Below are 19557 nucleotides of genomic sequence, written 5' to 3'. Positions count from 1 at the left end.
AACTAAATTGCATCATGCTCATTGCCTCATTGGCAACTTGCCGAATGGCTTCTGGTTTTGCTTTAACCACATTTGTGTTTTTATGCTTACTTCGGAAAACCTACTAAAAGTCTGCTTTTCATTTCGGTTCTCATTGCAACACTTTCATTGAGGCCCATCATTCCTTTTAAAAACCTTTGTATCGTTATTTTTAGCGTTTCAACAGATCAATGTGGCTGGAAGGGTGTGAAAGATAATTTTAAATGTCCCTTTGTGCAGGCTTCTTCTAGACATTGATGACTGTATCGCTTTGTTATCTTTTGAAATGGTCAGCTCATTATGTTGTTATCCCCGCATGGGTGTTTTGTTTACTCGGCTACTTTTTAAATTCAATCATCTTCTTGGATACAAGCGTCTCCCTCACGTCTGCCTCCTCCTCCTCTCCTCTCTCATCTTCCTTCTTCCAGACGTTTTCGACATGGCAGGCGGGGCCCGGGGCTCTGGGAACTGTTCAGAGGATCCGTGGCGGACACGACTGAGGACTGAAGGGAGCACCGTCGCCTGAGCAGAATGACTCAGCAAGAGGGGGGACCCCCACGTAGCAAGTGAAGAGACGAGAGGATGGGTGCCAATGGATCCAGCTATCCACACTCATGCTCCCCGCGCATAGGAGCCAATGCACAGACGCAGCAGACCTTTATTGGTAAATATAATGCACATATATTTGCACATTTTTACTTAGCACAGTCATATTTTATATACAATGGAATATTATTGGGCTAACACAAATGGGTCTGGGGGTGTGGGTTGGTCTTGTATTTCAAAACTATTCTTCCCTTAGGAAACAATGGTAATAGATAACACTCGTGTTTTTAGAATTGTACATTTTGTAGGATGCTTGAATATGGGGAGTTTGCTGTATTTTCAATGTTTAAACCAAAATATTTAATGTTTACATAGTTGAATACGCCTGTGTTATCCCCATCTCTTTTAAATAATTCAGGATTGCAACTAACGCATCTTCCACTTATAACCTCACGTGAAACCTGAGTCGGCCAGAGACAAAGGCCATTGTCATGCACACCTATTTTTCCACCTCCAGCTGTTATTAAATGTTACCCAATCTCCTGAATGATCCCCATAGTCCGTAGTTGTTCAACTAAATAAGATTCCATGATTCGGTTTTCATATTTCTGCCATGACCACTCGTCCATTATAGTTTGCAGTTGTTTTTTTGTGGGAGATCATTGCATAGTAATTTCTCTTGTAAGCATCAACACTCCGACTGACCTGATCCATGTCTTTCTCCTACTTCCAATTACAGTTGTTTTGTTTTGTTTTTTTACATCTGATTGACGTTTATTTCATTTTGTTTTGAATCCAGCCCCTGGATAAAAAAAAAAAAAGCCATGTTTTCTGCCAAGCAATATACTGTACAACCTCTGAGGAAAAATTGCCGAATTACCACTCCTATAGAGGAGGATCATTTAAATGTTTAGTTTTGCAGAAAAATGGTAAATCGCTGATATTTCACAAAACAATTAGTAATCAAAATGTCACCCTTCTGGGTTCACGAAACACTAAACAGAAGCAGGAAAGAAAACTGTTGCAGTCATTCATTTTTTTTAAAGGGGGGAATTGAACCAATTATGGAAACGTAATTTCCATTTCTAAAAGTGCTCACACCTTGGGAGAGGTATTGCACCACGAGGTTTTGGACCCTTCTGAATCCATTGATTGATAGGATGCATGGCGATGGCATAATTTTCCAAGATGATAATGCAACTTGCCATACAGCAAAAAACCTTCATTCAATAACAATCTATAATATTAATGTCATTGCCTATAGTTGAATTCTGGCACCAGATGGATGAAGAATATGGTTTATTGACTCAGACTGCAATCTAGCAGCCAACACTAAGTGCAAGACGTTGTCCTTTGGTTTAATATGTTGCATTCTTTGTTAGACTTATTGGAATGTTACATTTTGATGTCACCATGTTTTCTCTGTTGCCGACACACGCAATAGTTGAAGCAGCATTCACATCAGGGTTTGCCATTCCCAGCTGTACCATAGTGCGCTAAACTGAACTGTATCACTGTGGAAACAAGGCTCTTGACTTTGAAGTATTGTTGTTCTTCTCTTTTTGAAGCACCGCACAATCACATTTGCTATTTTGAGGGACTTTTTGATGTGTGTCTTATGTTGCGTTTGAGCTCCCTGCTATTTATGAGGAACTCATTATTATAGGAAGACATGTAATTGTGCAACGCTGAAATCCCCTTTTGCCTAAGGCCTAAATTTCTTGGCCCAGCCCGATCTCGCTAAGGTTCACGTAAGGAAACCCTGTCTATAAGAGTTGCTCACTTAAGCTGGTCTGGCTTGCAGATGATACACTGCATTGCAATTATTACTATTTGGGTCATGCTGATTGATGTTGGGAAGAGGACGGGAAGGGAGGATCTCCTTGGCAGAGCTTCCTCAGACATGAGTCCCCTCTCATGCCAAAGACAACTGTCAATAGTTTGAATTATGCAGTCTTAGTACTCAAATAGTCTGATAATCGTAGAGCGTGCATGTGACAATGTTCTCTACAATAAAATAGTTTACACATGTGGACAAAATTGTTGGTACCTCCTTGTTAATAAAAGGAAAAACCCGCAGTCAAAATCATTCAATGCTTTTGAATATGTGTGCACTGATCAAAATTTTTCGGCCGAGCCCCGATCTTGTAAAAAGTCTGAACTGCCGATCCCGATTTTTGCCAATCCCGAGTTTTTTTTCTCGTAACAAGCATATACCTTCAGTGTTCCAATCTTGGTTTATTTATTATTAAAACATTGAACAATATCTTTCAAATAATACCAACGGGTTGATTTAACTGCATATGAAGTAGTTCTCTCAAATAAAAATGAAAAGTAGTCATCTCAGCAGAAGAGGACAGTGGCTGACTTTTTCAGACCTCTGAGGAGGGAGAAGAGATCGGTGGAAAAGATGGGTTTATTTTTAAGGGATCAGCCGATCACTGATCCCTGATCGGCTGGACGATCGATCGGTGCACCCCTGCTTTTGAATTGTAGTTCAACAGAATATATTTTAAAGAACAAATTCATGAACTGGGCCCGGACAAAAATGATGTTTTATTTTAAATATTGCCATGGTCCCAATAATATATTTATACGTTTTATATGGGGGGTGGGGGGGTTATGCTAAAGCATACAGAATTTCTTTGATGCAGCCTCTGAACTGAAGATAACATTTAAATCAATGGTAGTTATTACAAAAATGGCCACCAGGTGGCAGCAGAGTATAAGAGATCAACCAGGGTTGTGCTGCAAATAGGCTTTTTCCCTGTGTTTTAAACACATTTGTGAATAATGAAGAAACTTATTAGCTATATTCTATTGCTAATTGCGGCAAACAGAAACAGATAGAAATATACTCTTTTTTTTCTCCTGGCGAAAGAAGAGACTCTAATCTTTCTTTTGGTAGGTTCCATGTTTTTATAGCAATAGGACACAATATTCTGTGGGCCTTGCAAAGTAAGTCATAATCCAGTACAACAGCCGGGAGCAAAGGGTATTGCTTCAGTAAAATGGCTGGGAGTGAATGAGTTAAACATGGACCAGAGGAAGAAAAGGAGAGAATTATGTGAGGACATTAGAAATAAATTACAGCACGTTGAAGGTAGAGGCTATAAGACCATCACAAACTTGCTTGGTGTTCTTGTGACTACGTTTGCACATAGTGAGTGCTAGTTCAGGGTTCCATCCCACCTACTGCCCGAAGACAGCTAGGATGGGCTCCAGCACGCCCGCTACCCTAGAGAGGATAAGTGGTTTAAAAAAATAAAAATAAAATAAATGGTGTTTGATGTGTCATCTTGGACTCAACAATGCACCTCAGTGTCACTGTTTCCTATTTTATGTTGAGCATAAGCTGAAGCTCAAGTGTGTTTTCTTGTGTATCCCTTCTAGGGACCTCATCCTACTCACAGCAGGGATATGCATGGGAATCTAAGCTTTACAGCCTGGAGCATGGCCATGAGCGCCCCGCCGACAGGAAGAAGAAAAGCCTTGGCCTGGCCACCCTTAAACGGCGGTTCATCAAACGAAGGAAGTCAAGTCGCTCGGCGGATCACGCCCGGCAGATGCGCGAGCTACTGTCCGGTTGGGACGTCCGAGACACTAATGCCCTGGTGGAGGAATACGAGGGTACGGCTGCCCTCAAGGAGCTGAGCTTCCAGGCCAGCCTCGCACGGGCTGAGGCCCCTAGCTTGCCTCGGAATCTAGCTGCCCTTTACCAGCATAAATACTGCACTGACGTGGACCTCATCTTCCAAGCGACGTGTTTCCCAGCGCATCGGGCCATCCTGGCTGCTCGCTGCCCCTTCTTCAAGACTCTGCTGTCCTCATCGCCCGGCTACGGAGCCGAGGTCCACATGGACATTGAGACGGCAGGCATCGACGTGCCCATGTTCTCCGCGCTTCTGCACTACTTGTACACAGGGGAGTTTGGAGTGAGCAGCGCAGAGGATTCCAGGTTGCAGAATGTGGACGTGCTGGTGCAGCTCAGCAAGGAGTTTGGCACGCCCAACTCCCTAGAAGCAGATATGAAGGGCTTGTTTGACTACATGTGCTACTATGATGCCCTTTTGAGTTTCTCTTCAGACTTTGAAATGGTTGAGAGTTTCAATGAGCGAGGCGCTGGAGCGCCAGCTGCCGTCTCAGGAGGCGGCGGAGGAGCAGGCACCCCAGATGAGGACCTTCGAGCTCATAAGGCGATCCTTTCTGCACGCTCCCCTTTTTTTAGAAACCTTTTGCAGAGGCGCATTCGTACAGGAGAGGAAATGACGGAGCGCACGCTGCAGACTCCGACCCGTATTGTGCTGGATGAGTCCATCATCCCGCGCAAATATGTGCAGGTGATTCTCCACTGCATGTACACAGATGTGGTGGAGTTGGGACTAGTCCTGCGTGGTAGCCCTTCTGCGGGCAGCCTTGGCGAGGTACAAGCCTTGGTGTCAGGGGGCCGGGGGGCCAGCACACGCACAGAAGAAGCCATGGAGCTCTACCATATCGCTTTATTCTTGGAGTTCAGTATGCTGGCACAGGGTAAGTCATTATGATCCGGTTAACAGCACACATGCGTACAAATGAATAATTCATGATTATGTCTAGTGCTGTCACCCTGTCGCTATCGAATATTTTTAGAATCGATTAATCGATTTTGCGTTAGTGTGTCACAAAAGCATTTTTTCCCCTGAACACTCTTTATTACCCGGTGATTGGTGTTTATTTCGTACTTCGTATTTGTATAGTGATTTTAAAAAAGGGGGGGTGGGGGGATTGATGTTTTACTGTGTTACCGTTTCAGTCATTGTTTTCCAAAGTAAAAACAGATGTTTGCAAATGTCTTATTTTGATTAAACACAGACGATAATCAGCTTTCTTTCATGAAGGACTACAGAAATTAGTGAACAATTACTGTTGATGTGCTGAAATCAGAGAATTTTAAATAAATAAATAAAAATGGCTCCAAAACAATTACTCGATAATTAAAATAGATAATCGATTACTTGTTGATTAATTTAGACAACTATGTCAATATGTCATACCACACGAGTCATCATTTTTTTTTTGCCTCACTGTGTTTTATCTTGGACTGATTTGTTTAAAAACTAACTCTCTGGCCTAAATTTTTTTGTTGGCATCTCAAACATGAATGCATTGAGGGTTTGTTCCACTCCAGTTATTGTTCCACCCTTCAGGGCAGATTAATCTTATGTTAAAATATTCCAAGTATGACTTCTGCTGTCCAGACTGCAGCTTGCCGTCTCAGGTCAGAGGTGTTAAAGTTGCAGCAGGATGGTACCGAATGAAAATGTAGACAGTAGGAATTGATGCAGTGTATGGGTAATAAATGTGGTATGTTGAGGTAATACAGTATCATAATACTCAATATTTAATTGTTTTACTTCGTTTATAGTCTGCTATATAACATGAAAGTCTATCTTTGCTATGGTAAATTTGATGTCCTCTACCTCAAGGCAGCTTCCAGCTACTTCATACTGAGAAAAGTCATTATAGGTGATTCTGGCATCACTTACCCAATGTCCTGTATTTATTGCCTTTTACAACTCCTATATCTTTGGTGCAAATTATTTTTACAATTTACATAAAGAGCTATTGCACATCGTCTACATGACATGGAGCTTTTTTTTTTTATCTTGGGAGTGGCAGCTAAATTCATCTTTATAAGTGGTAGCTGTGAAGACAATGTAACGTCTTATGTAATGGGCTTTACAAGCTAATTTCTGCCTGTGAGAAATATTTTAAAAGCACAGCTCTGATACATAGACTGAAAAGTCTCAAATCTGTCGACGACTGGCGTGCGGCGGTCTGATGTAAACAAACGCAGTCAGCTGATCACACAGCATCTCACACCCTGGAGATGTGCTGTCGCTGTCATCCTGACAGCTTTGCCGGTGAGCAAGCAAATTGTGCCATCCAACACAGCTCTCCCGATTCAGAGGGTATTTTTATCTCCACTCCCCTCCCTCTCCCACTGAGCTGTGCAGCACTAATCAGTTCCCATGAAACCTCAGTGAGGAATGTGGCGAGATAGTTGAGGTTCAGCCGCTGTCATCCTGTCCAAGTTGCCATCCTTGTCTGCTCTGCAGCTTCCTGTTTATTCCCATTTGGAAGGCCCGTTTTACTCGTCTTGAACGACAGCCCTGCTGCACACCGTCAGGTGTCATTTTAAAGTCTGTGCTGTCTGTGGCTTCACTATAAAATGAATGGTGGCAGCTGACATGGCAAGAGTGTGATTCTGACTTTCTCCATTACGCTCCAACTTTCTCCACAGCTGCTGACTTTCGAGTCAATGTCAGAATTATTACATTGCAGAGTGACAGGCTGTAATGGACTGCTACTTTCCTTTCCGAGCGAGATGACCTAGAAGTACATGGTAGAAAGCTTGTTCCAATTCTAAAAACGCTTGAGAAAATTGCCTCAATGCAACTTTTAACCCACTTTCTGCACAAGTTACTCCCATCCTTTACGAAAGGATGTTACCCATCATAATCCTCTACGGCACCAATATTTAAAGCAACAGTCCACCAATGAAGTTTACCAACTATATGCAAAGACGCTCGTGAGTGCAAAAGAAAGGAAAACGCCTGTGTTAATGGCGTGTCTTCGGCCACAACTGCTCTGTGTGTGTTTGTGTGGGGACTCCCGGTTTTTGGGTGAAACGTACAAATGAGTCTACTGATCATTTTTTACCTTTGTGTTGCTGCCTTTTTTGTCTTATTTTGCTTCACATACAGTCTATCATTTCCTCTCTGGGTGTTTGTAAGTCATTGATTCACATTTAGCAAAATTGCTCTTCAAAGAAGTTATGGGGGAGTGGTTTCTAAATAGGCGATTAAAAAAAACTTTTATACACCCTATGGAGCCAATATAAGAGTAGTTTATTATGTACGGTATATTATAGTACAGTATTGATAGATTCATTGCTAACAGTGGAGGGTGGGGCTTTTCCTAGGTTCTAAAGGAAGCGCCTTTTTCATCTGGCCTTGAGACAATGATCTTTTCCGCAAAGGTTAAGGAAAGGTGATGAAAAGGTCAGACGTTCCGAAGAGAGCTCCATTACTCATTAACTATTTGTCCAACCATCATAAAACTTTGAGGAAATTGTGGAAGCGTGGTACAATGACCGCCAAAGTATTCTGAAACCAACCTATAGGGGACGCCAAATATCAAAGTAGAAAAATCTGTCCGATTTTGAAAGTGCATCGAGTTATGATTATCTTAAAACTTTCCTCAATAAGCTGTACGAAATGGCCCTTGGACCACTGATGTATGTGTCATTAATGCCTAGAAGTGAGCTTTGTTGCAATGCAGTCCGCCAACTGTGTGAATCAGTAAATTGCACACAGCCTGCACATTAAGGACCTTTTTCCCCTTTGGTTTAAATATACACATACATGATATTATTAGGTATGTTGTCATATTAGAGTAGCATGCTATATATAGTGCAGTTGTGTGAGTGTCAGTGGAGATGTGCTGATATCGCCTTTTCTTTTTTTTTTACACTGCCAGAAGTCCTGATGACAAATGTCAGGCCAGCCAGTTTCACAATTCTCGTAAAACAATATTTTGAAGCAGTTTCAGTGGACACCAGGTCTCTTTAGGAGGCAGCAGAGAGGTTTATTTCAGGAGACAGATGAGGAGAATATCCTCTCATCTGTCACGCTGTCATCGCCATCCCGTGCTCCTCAATGGCATCCCGTTGCTGTCTGTGAGATTTAGCGGCATGGAGGTGTTTTCTGCAGTAGCCGATCGGGCGCCATCATCCGTCTTTTATTTATCCTCCAGACATGTTTCCCTTTATGATTTCCACCTCGCCTAGCTATCAAGCAATATTAAAAGCCTTATTAATTTTTCAAGTGCCTTGCAGAGAGGGCCAGTGTGGTTTTGTTCCTTCCTTCCATTCGCCAACGCTGACCATCCAGCCTCTTGCTTGTGGTTGCAGCCTGGTTCACTCGGTGGCATTGCTTGAGTGATCCTCGCGCATGATTTACATCCACGGGCTTGTTTACAAGCCATCGAGTGCGGTCTGCATTTAAAGTGATTTTAGCGGTTGTGTCCTCCATTAACAGGAGCGCCACATAATAACAAGTCAAGTTTCATCCAATGGAATCGCTCAATCGTACAACAGTTGTGTGGGGTTACCAACTGTGGAGAGTTCATATTGGCTGTAATGGCAAATTTAAATTTTCAGCTCATAATAAAAGCTCTTTCTCTTTAGATTGGCGGCTGCTGTGAATTTTAATGGGCTAATGTGGAGCAAAGCTGTTGGCTGCAAGTGTTTACTTTTGTGCATGTGTGGCCAAGGATGCACAGAGCTAAAAGACTGAAGAAGACAGACGGCAGGGAAGATTGTCAAAGACTGAGACACAGCTGGCAGGGGAACTAGAACAGTCATTTAGTTTATAGCCGACTAAAAGGCAAAGCGCCATAGCTTTTTGTTTCGCTTTTCCAAACTATTCTGGGTTTTCCCCCTTCCTTCCAAACAGCTGTTTCTGTAACTTGCTGATAAAACTAAAAGAGCCTAAAGTGCTACAGCTCATCCATTCTTTTGTTGGAACTGCCGTCATTATTTTAATTTGCATAGACAATTAAGTTGGGGGGTATGTTAAGAAATTAATTTTAAATTTATGTCCTTGAACACTTTATTAATTTTAAATTTATGTCCTTGAACACTTTGAAGCATAGGTGCAGCATATGGACAAAAGTATTGGACAGGAACTAAAAAGAAGAAAATACAGTAGAACTTTCAGTCAAACATAATCTTCTTCATAAAACTGGTAAACCTCCACTTTGTTTGCATGTCAAATAATTTGGCCAGAACTATATGGGCAAAACTGTAATAATATTAAGTAGCAACATGGCAAGATTTCCCAAAATTGACCGTTTGAGTCTGATTGCCATTTCAAACTGCATAAAATGCACCAAGAATTTTGAAAATCAGATGATGGATTCTGGAGAAATTGAGTTGTTTGTGTAAAATACCTTTTTGGATATTGTGTTTGTGTAAAAATATGGAAAATAGAAAATCTGGTCAAAAAACACCTCCAAATTAGAATAAAACGGCATACCTTGACTATTTCTCAACATTCTCCTTGACTCTTCGCCCTTCTCCAATTGAATGACTCGTTTCAGTTAAAAATATTCACCATTTCGCTCGTACAATCCAAAATTCCAAAATATCAACGGGTCAAAATGATCATGATGCTCCAAACATCAACACTTGCCCTCCAAACTCAACTAGTGCAAATGGATGATAATTTGTTAGAAGAGCTGAGTGGGCAGTAGAACAGGTCATGCACTTGTGCAGTTCATTTTTTTTTTATGAATGTATTTCTTATGGAGGATTTTTAATGAGATTTGAAGTGCTCGTTTCATGTTTTTTTTAGAAAATTCAACAAAGATGGCAGATTCAGGGGTGTTTTAACAATACTTTTGTCCATTGACCTAATTTTTCCCCAATGCATGTTTAATCCATGCACACTTGTGTGTACACCTTTTCAAAGTGCGCGTCACGTTTACTCAGGCGTCCATGGTTATTCATCATGTTTTTCGAGAAGGCAAAAAAAAACCACATCAAGCTCTCAAGGCATTTCTGTGGGTCGGTGTGTTGCCGAGTTAAACCACTGCCTGCTGTTCTGGTATGTGCTTTGATTTAAGAAACACAGCAAGGAGGATGATGTGGAGGTTAGTTGAAAGAGAATCCCTGAGTGCGTGAACGTGAGGGGAAAAATACTGACGGGTGCTTTTTAGTATTCAAATGTTTTTACCTGCAAATGTTCTTGACTCAAATCCTTGAAATGATGACATCAAAATCTATCTCACTGGCTTGCTTCTCACATTGTCGCCCCACAGGCTGTGAGGACATTATTGTGGAAAGTTTGTCTCTCGACTCACTCGTCCCCATCCTCAAGTGGAGTTCGCAGCCATATGGCTCCAAGTGGGTACACCGGCAGGCCATGCACTTCCTCTGCGAGGAGTTCAGTCAGGTTGTCACCTCAGATGTTCTCTATGAGCTTGGCAAGGAGCACTTTCTCAGTGCAATCCAGTCAGACTACCTACAGGTGAGGAAAGCATAATAAATTGTTACAAAAACAAACAAACATGGATTCGTCTAAATAATATATATATACATTTATTTTATACTCTTAAGTTATTCATTTGTTAAATGTTAGGAATCTTTCTGCGCTTGTGTGAAAAGTAATACCCCGCCATTGGCAGCAATAGTCACTATTCCTCATTGTTAGAAAAAGACAACCGGAAAGCTCTTTTCGGGGACGGGACATAAAAACAAAAAATATGTGGACATATTTGTAAATATAACCACAACTTTTAATAGTTGATAAAAATCTAGTCTATAAGTCTAGAGCTCACCAAATTCCTCGATGGTGACGCTTTTCCAGGCCTTTCATTGCAGTCACCTTCAGACAATTTAAAAGCAAATAAATTTAAATATTCTCCAATGATCTCAAGCCAGTGTGCTTTTCTCATACTGAAAACTAAAGGGAGGTACTGTGATGTGACTTTTTTTTTTTAAGTTACATTTCCAATGCATTTCACATATGAAAACAAGGTGGTCTACATAAAATGGTTGTAATTCCTGAATGGAAAAACTTCTTCAATGAAAGCGGGATGTTTACACTTTAAACACATCCTATTTAAAAATCCACTGTCGTGATGTATGGATGCAAAATCCAAATAATCTCCGTCAGTGTCCAAATAGTTGTGGATATAACCATCGGTCAGCTATTTCTCACCAAAATACCTCTTTCAGAATCCAGTGCAGCATTTGCAAATTAAATAGCTTCTGGGTGGCCATCAGTTGTGCCAAGCTACTTGGGCCTTTGGCCAGACCGTGGAGGTGAAATGTTGTAATCCAACTACACAAGCCAACCGGGTTTGCACCTTGCTGGAACACTGTCTAAACATGTTGCACTGTCACCCTATCCTCATTTAGCAGCTGTTTTTTTTTCCCCCCTGACAATATCTGACCTTCTTGTCCTGATAATTATGTTGTCTCCCTGCATCCCTCCTCCTCCTCCTCCTCCTCCTCCTCCTCTCCCTATCGCCACGTCTTCGTCTCATTTGCAGGCCAGTGAGCAGGACATTCTCAAGCATGTTGTTAAGTGGGGCGAGCAGCAGCTTATTAAGAGGATGGCAGACAGGGGTAAGATAATACACTCTATAATTATCCTCCGAGCACAGCCCCTAATGATTCTGAGGACATTTCACACTTACTAAAGCCTCCAAAATATATTTAAAAGAATATCAAACATTGGCTGAATTTGAACCTAAAAGAAGAGCATTTGTCACCCATTTTGTTTCTTTGAATTCAGAGAATTCATGATCCGCTCATAGTGATGGCGATCCTTCATAAGCATAACAAATGACTAACTGATCTATTGAGGTTTGATAAGAGAAAAAAACAAACTCGATTCACTTTTTGTAGCACAATGACCCCAATGACAATAAATGATAGAGAAAATGGAAGATGATTTATCCTCTTCGAAAGCTAAACTAAATGGCAATGAACCATTTTAAGATGTAGTCGTCATTAGCAACTAATTTGATGTAATATTATTACTTCTGTATATCCATATGCTTTCATTTTAAATCTGGCTGTCCATGTTCACATTTGGCCAGAGCCCAATCTGCTGAGCGGCACAGCCCACAGCGTCAACAAACGTGGAGTGAAGAGGAGAGACCTTGACGTGGAGGAGCTTAAGGACATCCTTTCACCCCTCCTGCCCTTCATTCGAACCCAGCACATTTTGCCCCCACACAGCGACGTCCTCTCCGACGCGGTCAGCGCCCCTTCCCCGTCTTTTCTGACCAGTTTCTGCATGTCTGTATCATGGTGGTCTTACGCCCTGTTCTCCCACACAGCTCAAAAGGGGTTTGATTAGCACCCCTCCGTCAGACATGCTGCCAACGGCCGAGGGGGGGAAAGCCAATGCTTGGTTGAGGCAGAAGAACGCTGGCATTTATGTGCGCCCTCGCCTCTTCTCTCCGTACGTAGAAGAGGCAAAGGTAGGACACTGATTGATCAAGCTGTCAGATGACGGCACACGTTAGTTTGAGAGCACCATTGTTGCTATGCTTGCTCAAAAATGTGATTCTGTAACAATTTTCACATTCGCCAAATGAGCTGTAGCTGTGTCGATGAACATGCCAACAGCCCAGATAGATTCATTATAAGCGCTTTGAAACCAAGCTCCTAATTTGCCTTCTCTCTCCTCAGTTGGTGCTGGATGAAATGATGGTAGAGCAGACTGATCTGGTGCGTCTGCGACTTGTGCGAATGTCCAACGTCCCAGACACCCTCTACATGGTCAACAACGCCGTGCCGCAGTGCTGTCACATGGTTAACCATCAGCAGATGACCGCTAACTCGGTCGCTGCTCCGTCAGTTGTAGCCAATGAAATCCCAGGTAAGCTCTTAGTCGGAGAATCTTCGTTTCTATATTGTGTGTTCCCTTTCAGGTTACAGTGAACTTCTCGTTTGTCGCAAGAGATACATTCCAGACCCTCCTGCAACACATGTTTTTATCTGTTCTAAATATACAATAAAATCGTTTTTTTCTAAGTTTTCATATTCTTGTTAACATAAAAGTGGAAAAAAATATTAAACTAATAGTAATAAACTATAGTAATTTCATAATAATCCATAAAAATTAGTTTTTCTGCCACTAGATGGCATAATTGCATTTGTAAGACGTTGGCGACTGCTCAGTGCTTTTTTCTTTTCATATTAAGAGCTATCTAATCTTTAACATGAAGTAACGTGTGAAATTCTGCACATTTTTAAAATTGTGAAATACAACTTGACCCCAGTCTCCACAAATCTATGCATTATTATTAAATTTATTACTGCTAAATTTTGAATTGGACGTGTCTGCTGCGTTGCCACTGGAATTTCCCCAGTACATGCTTTCCAACTAAGGAAAAGTACAGTACATTTATTGCGTGTTTAAAAAAAAGTGGCATTAAAGGAACTTTAAATTAACTCAAAATTAATGCACTCATTTTGACACCCCTAATTTTTATGCATGGTAAATTTGAAAACTTGCCAGCATTACATTTATGCTGCATTCACACCAAAAGCGGGGGGGTGTTTTGGTGGAGGGCGTTTGCATTGTAGTCAATGTACTTCGCGCGGACCGGAACGAAAGTGTGTGGGGCGGCGCAGAGAACGCGTTTGGAGCGCTAGGACGCGGTGCGGCGCAGCGAAATCCGCACATTTGTGACAAAAATCCTCACGCTCGCATGTTTACCAAATTTTTAAAATTTGAACTTTTTCCGCATTTCGCCTCGCGGGTAGCCAATCGGCTTTGAGTACAGGCTACGTCACACACAGCATCCTGTCTGTTGTCACCCCGAGCGCAACACCACGGCCAACCGGGACCGAATGGTGAGCAAGGAAGTAGCATACAAGTGCTGGTTAGTGTATTTACTTGCTGTTGAAGTGTACCGAGGTAGCAGCAGTGTTTATCATCCATGCCAAAGTTATTTAGCGCAACTGCCGGCCGCCCACTAAAAAAAGCGGAAGTGCTATCACGTACCTCAAAAACCTCTCGCTGCTGGAGAAAATAGTGCCCAAGAAAGAAGTGGAAGCAGTCGGCGGTGCTCTTTTTGTTGACTCGTAAAGCGCTCTACAGTTTTCACCAAGGGACACGCCGCCTCCTCCGGTGTGCGCGAATGCATAAATGAGCGGAAATCGTTCCAAAAAACTCGAAGGAAACGTTCCAGATCGCCGTTTCGGTTTTGGTGTGACTGTAGCATTATAGAAAACACTGCACATACTGCAATGTCTATATAACTCTTCTTTCCTAAATGTGAGTGCATTACAGTAAATAAGGATACTGTAAAATAAATTTAAAAAACTATCACTTCAAAAAAAATTATGAACCTCGGGGGAAACACTGAAGAGATGAATTTCCTCAGTTTGCCTCAGCATAGATACTCCCAGTTCTCAAGGATGGTTACATTTCACGTGTCCGTCTTGCAGTGCCGCAGCTGTCGGTGGTGAAGGAGATGATCCGGAGGCTACAGGAACTGAGACACACGGAGCAAGTGCAGCGAGCGTACGCCCTGAACTGCGGCGAGGGCGCCATCGTCAGCTACGAACTGCAGTTGCGAGTGCTCCGGGAGTTCGGTCTGGCTGACGGAGCCACCGAACTTCTACAGGTCAGGGGGAAAGCCAGTGGAAGAAAGGGGCTACAGAATTTCAAGCAAAGAAAATTTGAGTTTGTTTTCTATTTAATTTTGTCTTTTCAGAACCCGTACAAGTTCTTTCCTGACGAGCGATTCGGAGACGAGAGTCCGATTCTGGCTCTGCGCCAGGTGGGTCGATGTCGTGTAAACAGCAGCCCAGCCATGGACAGCATGTTCACAGAGCTGGAAGGCGTAGCGGGCTTCCGCCTGCCGCTGCCTCCCCCGCCTCCCCCGTACCACCCCCCTGCTACGCCCAGCCACGCTCAGCTCAAAGGTGCCTGGCGACCCCGCGTTCCCATGCCGACCCCCACCCGTTCCTTCTCCTACCCCTGCAACCGCACCCTTAGCCAGCGCCATGCGGCGGCCAAGCATGGCGGCTCGGACTTCTCCTCTGTGCCCAGACCCCACCCCCCAGACTGCACCGAACCGCAAGCTATGGGCCGAGCCTTGCTATCCGAACAGCAAGCGGTGAGTGCGTCTGTTCTGCCATTGGGTCTTTGAGCTGTGCATTATTGCAGGGCTTCCCAACCTTTTTGGCCGCAAGTGACCAGATCGCATTGAAGGAGACATAAGTATAACTTTTGCAGAGGTGACAAAAGTACTCGCTGTATATACAGATACTTGTGTAAAACAAAAACAAAAAGAGAGAGAGAGAGCCTCTCTGATCCACTACTGTGATGGGTTGAATACAGAGGTCAGATTTCGTGTAAAAGTGTGTACATGACAAATATTTCCCATTCTATTCTATTGTAAAGGTAGAAGTACTCATTTAATTCCAATACTTAGATGACGGTTAATTTTTTTTTTATTAAATACAAAAGTATTATATTTAATACCAACAGAAAAAAAAATTCCAGTAGGGATAGACTGAATATCCGCCGGGCCGATTATCCGGGCCGATATTTGGCATTTTGACAAATATCAGCATCGGCCTTTTTACGAATCTGAAGGCCGATTAAAGCTGGCACCTCACTGAGCGGTGAATACTTGGGAAATGTAGCGAATGTTCGGTTTTCATCAGGATTTGTAAGATGTTCACAGACAGTTTTTACGAGTACTTGTTGCAAAGAAATTTTGAACATGTTAATACAATTTTTCACTGTCTGCGAAGCTTTTTTGAAGCTTTTTACAAACCCTGGCGAAAAACTAAAATTAGCTGCAGTTGCATGCATATGTCGCTCAGTGAGATACAGGGAACTTTTCATTTATGTATTTATTTAAATTTCCACTTTAGAAAATATTATGCTGACATTCGGAACTCTCTAAACTTTTTTTGTTAAAATTAAGAAATTATGTTGAATTTTACTATCTACAGTAGAAAACTTACTTGCTTAGTTTTTAATTTAGTTTAAGACATGGTGATGACCCGGGAAGCTCACTGCAATTTTATCATTTTTAAAGAAAGCTCTCTAAACCTTCAAAGTGTTGACAACTTAAAATATTTTAACAAACATGCTTAGTGGCATTTCAAAGTACTTTTTTTAACATTTTGATGCTAATATTTTTATTTTGTTCCTTTTATATTTTCATCTTTTAGGATCTCAATCATGATTACAACTGCAGTTAACTTTTTGTAATTCTGTCTTTTTTGCGTTGTAGCCATCTGCAGAGTTTAGAAAAAAAAACAACCACAAACTTATTGTGACAAAATAAAGAGTAGAAAATGCAGACGTGCTGTCCGATGTAGAGAGTAAAAGTAATACATCAACATACAAGAAAGCAGTGTTTAATCAAAAGAAGACATTTTACAAACATATGCTTTTACTTCGGAAATCAATGATCAACATTTTTGTTCATATTCTGTTCGTCCACGTGTTGGGATATCCCTGTATTTAACGACGTCACATGTTTGGATCATGAAAATGACTTTTAGGTATGATCACAAACGTGTGTCTTCTGTTCCAGATGGGCATGGAGCCCGTTATGAGGGAGTTCATGCCCGACATCGCGCTGGGCGTCTCGGTCATGTCGCTGAGGGAGCAGCACATAGCGGAGATGGACCGGGAAGGCCCTCACAGCCCCATGGGCCCCATGGGCCCCCCGGGCCTTCATCTGCCCCACGGGCCCCGCCCCTCCGTCCGCCACAGCCACGGCCCTGGACACGGGCACTCCTGCAAGAGACACGCTCCCGAACCCAAGCTGGAGATGCAAGCGGAGTTCCCCGACCTGTACGACTTCTCCCGCCGACCTTCATCTCCGGCCCCCGCGCACACACTGTCCACGTTTCCCGGACCAGACCTCTACAGCCACAGCTGCACCCCTTCGGGACCCTTTACACCCACTTACATCACCGACTCTCAGTCCCAGGGCCACGCACAGGGACGGACTGGCCCAGACCCGCTCCGGCTGGATGTCCTGGGGATGACCCCTCAGAGGCGTGACGCCGTTAGCCCCTCGGGGCCACAGCCCAGGATGGGACATGCGCCGAGGGGCCGCTCAAACGAGACAGACCTGACCCACGGTTTGGGCCACCTGCGCTCGCCCAGCGGAAACATGGACGGCTACGAGGACAGAACGGCCGGGCCTCGAGATGCCCCGGAGGAGATGGTCCTCGCCGGCGAGTCGTCTGGCCCGGGGCCCCTTCAGCAGCCTCGCAGGAACAGTGTGAGCGAGGACATCGCCAGAGACCGCAGGTCACCCAGCAAGCCTGACTACCCGTACAAAAAATCTGCACTTTAACCCCAGCAATTGAGTTTGGAAAAGGGAATGACTGACAGCCCATTGTTTTGAATGGTCAAGCACTAAATATGTGTGTGCGTGTGCGTGTTAAACAGAAGCAAGGGGAAAGGTGATTGCTATTTATAGGACGTGTCCTACCTCTGCCACTTGACTCCATCCATCACACAGTCAGAGAGGAAGGGCGAGCGTCCATCTGGAGGTCACCTGGTCGGATGTTGGTTAAGTCAGTACCTTAATGTAGCTCAGTCGTCAAGTGGCGGTCAGACAAACACTCCATTCATGTTGATGAGTGTCAGATGGCAGGATATGATTGTCCATTTACAAAAAAAAAGCCACGCAGTCTAGAGGCGAGCATTGTGATAAAAATCATATGGAAATGTCCCCTTATCGTTTTCGGCCGGTTTTCTGTAGCATCCCATGCGACTGGTTTCCACCGTGCTAGTTCTGGCTGTCACGCAAAGACACAAATCGGACCTGATGCGAAGTCGTAGTCGAACCCGTCTGGTGGCTTAACACGGTTCATACTGTCTTTCTTCAAAATATATTATTTAGGTTTCCTTTTAAGTGACAGCCTCGCAAAATTCAAATGAACCCCCAGCCTCAGCTCTTGCATAGAACGAAACCTAAATGGTAGCAGACTCGTGTGTTCTTGCGACTTGCACACGGAGGTGTGGTGACAATCTCAGTACTGTACTCGCACATTTTCAGCCTGGTCTCTTTGTACATATCAGAAGGAGCACTCCTTCCTCCTCATCAAATAGCATCAAGTAATCCAGTCTTGAAGCCTTAACCAATATTACATTTCAGCTACCTTCAAACTCACTTCTCTATGATGTCATACTATCGCAAACCACTTAATTCACAGTGTTTTCTAACCTTTAAAATAAGGCACATACTTAAAAAAAAATAAGGTGTATAGTGAAAATGTAATTTGGGCCTGTTTGCTTGACCACAAAGCTATAATTCTGTTGTATGAATGGCAAGTAGTAGAAGAGCTGTTCGGCCTGCACTGTGTGTTGCCGGCATAAATGAACAAGGATGCATATTTTGTAGTGAATAAGTAAAAGTGGATAATCTCAATATATGGTTGGGCATCATTATACTAACCGACTGTTCTTTTCACTGTACCTGCCTGCACGCATCCGGCCACCGCCTTGCCGCCATTGTAGCGAGGCCAGGGACACCTGCACATTCTGTTCAATAAAGTGACGGAAGTGCCGCAGCAGCATGTAGCTCCAGAACCATGCAAAGTCCACGACTGAAGCTAACACGCCAGCATGAGTGTCATTAGTTTAAGGGGGGGAAAAAAGAACATCTTGGAACAAAAGAAATCACGCGGCGAAGTGAAGAAAGGTCGCTGGCTCATTTCGCGCAAATTGTACATAACCAATCAAGCGCCACTTGTTTATGGTTTCTATTACATTTAAGTGGTCGTTGTGTTTATGCGACAGTGTACTTTGTTCCTGTCGTGAAATCTCACTGCGAATGTGCTCTAAAGATTGTGTCTCAGAATGATTTCCTTCCTAAATGTTCTGCATTTGGGCCAATTTGCTCACTATTGTAGCTGGTGTGGATTGTCATGTTTTGTTTTTCATGGCAAGAGGATCTGAAGGTCGCCAATGCAGAAACAATTTTCCCAGCTTGCTTTTGTGTCAACAGGTGGAAAATATGCTAAACTTCAGATTCCTCATGTTCATGTTGCGTAGTTGTTGAATTCTCCAAGAGGACGTTCCATCGAATAAAAGCGGTTGTTTTACTGTTTGCTGTAGAGGTCAGTGCCTTCCCTGCCTGCAGCTGGGTTTTTATTGGAGACCTTGATGTCTATGCAAGCTCTTTTCTACCAGCTTACCAGCCTGCATCAGATAGTTGTAGCGCCCTTTTGTGTACATAGATGTTATTTAGCACCTTTTATTGTTAGTTTTTTTTCTTCTTGGAGTTGAATCATCTGAAATGTGTTGGATGCATCTTAGGAGTCAATGTTTGTAGACTGATTACGTTGCATTTAGTTTCACTGAATCTATTTTTCTACTGGCACCTCAAAAGGTGTGCAACAGTGGTCCTCAAAAATAAACTGGTTTGATATTACGAAAA

The 19557-nt window shown here is 43.0% G+C and overlaps 1 protein-coding gene across 2 annotated transcripts in view; it reads left to right on the top strand.

Moving 5' to 3' along the window:
* The window catches only part of btbd7 (BTB (POZ) domain containing 7), a 27407-nt gene extending 7850 nt beyond the window's left edge, over positions 1-19557 (top strand). Inside the window, exons 2-11 of one of the 2 annotated variants that reach the window (XM_086094817.1) lie at positions 447-682; positions 3958-5094; positions 10429-10637; positions 11665-11740; positions 12217-12377; positions 12460-12603; positions 12815-13004; positions 14582-14760; positions 14851-15255; positions 16693-19557. In XM_086094817.1, coding sequence (XP_085950943.1) covers positions 601-682; positions 3958-5094; positions 10429-10637; positions 11665-11740; positions 12217-12377; positions 12460-12603; positions 12815-13004; positions 14582-14760; positions 14851-15255; positions 16693-17466 — 3357 coding nt within the window. In that variant the 5' untranslated portion in view covers positions 447-600 and the 3' untranslated portion in view covers positions 17467-19557. The remainder of the gene's footprint in view (positions 1-446; positions 683-3957; positions 5095-10428; positions 10638-11664; positions 11741-12216; positions 12378-12459; positions 12604-12814; positions 13005-14581; positions 14761-14850; positions 15256-16692) is intronic. The other variant, XM_086094818.1, reaches the window with a different exon arrangement.

Source organism: Leptonotus elevatus, chromosome 14, assembly GCF_054856555.1.
Source record: "Leptonotus elevatus isolate MCC_2025b chromosome 14, RoL_Lele_1.0, whole genome shotgun sequence".
NCBI lineage: Eukaryota > Metazoa > Chordata > Actinopteri > Syngnathiformes > Syngnathidae > Leptonotus > Leptonotus elevatus.
The sequence above is the reverse complement of the archived record's forward strand: the minus strand, read 5'-3'. Positions and strand labels throughout refer to the sequence as shown.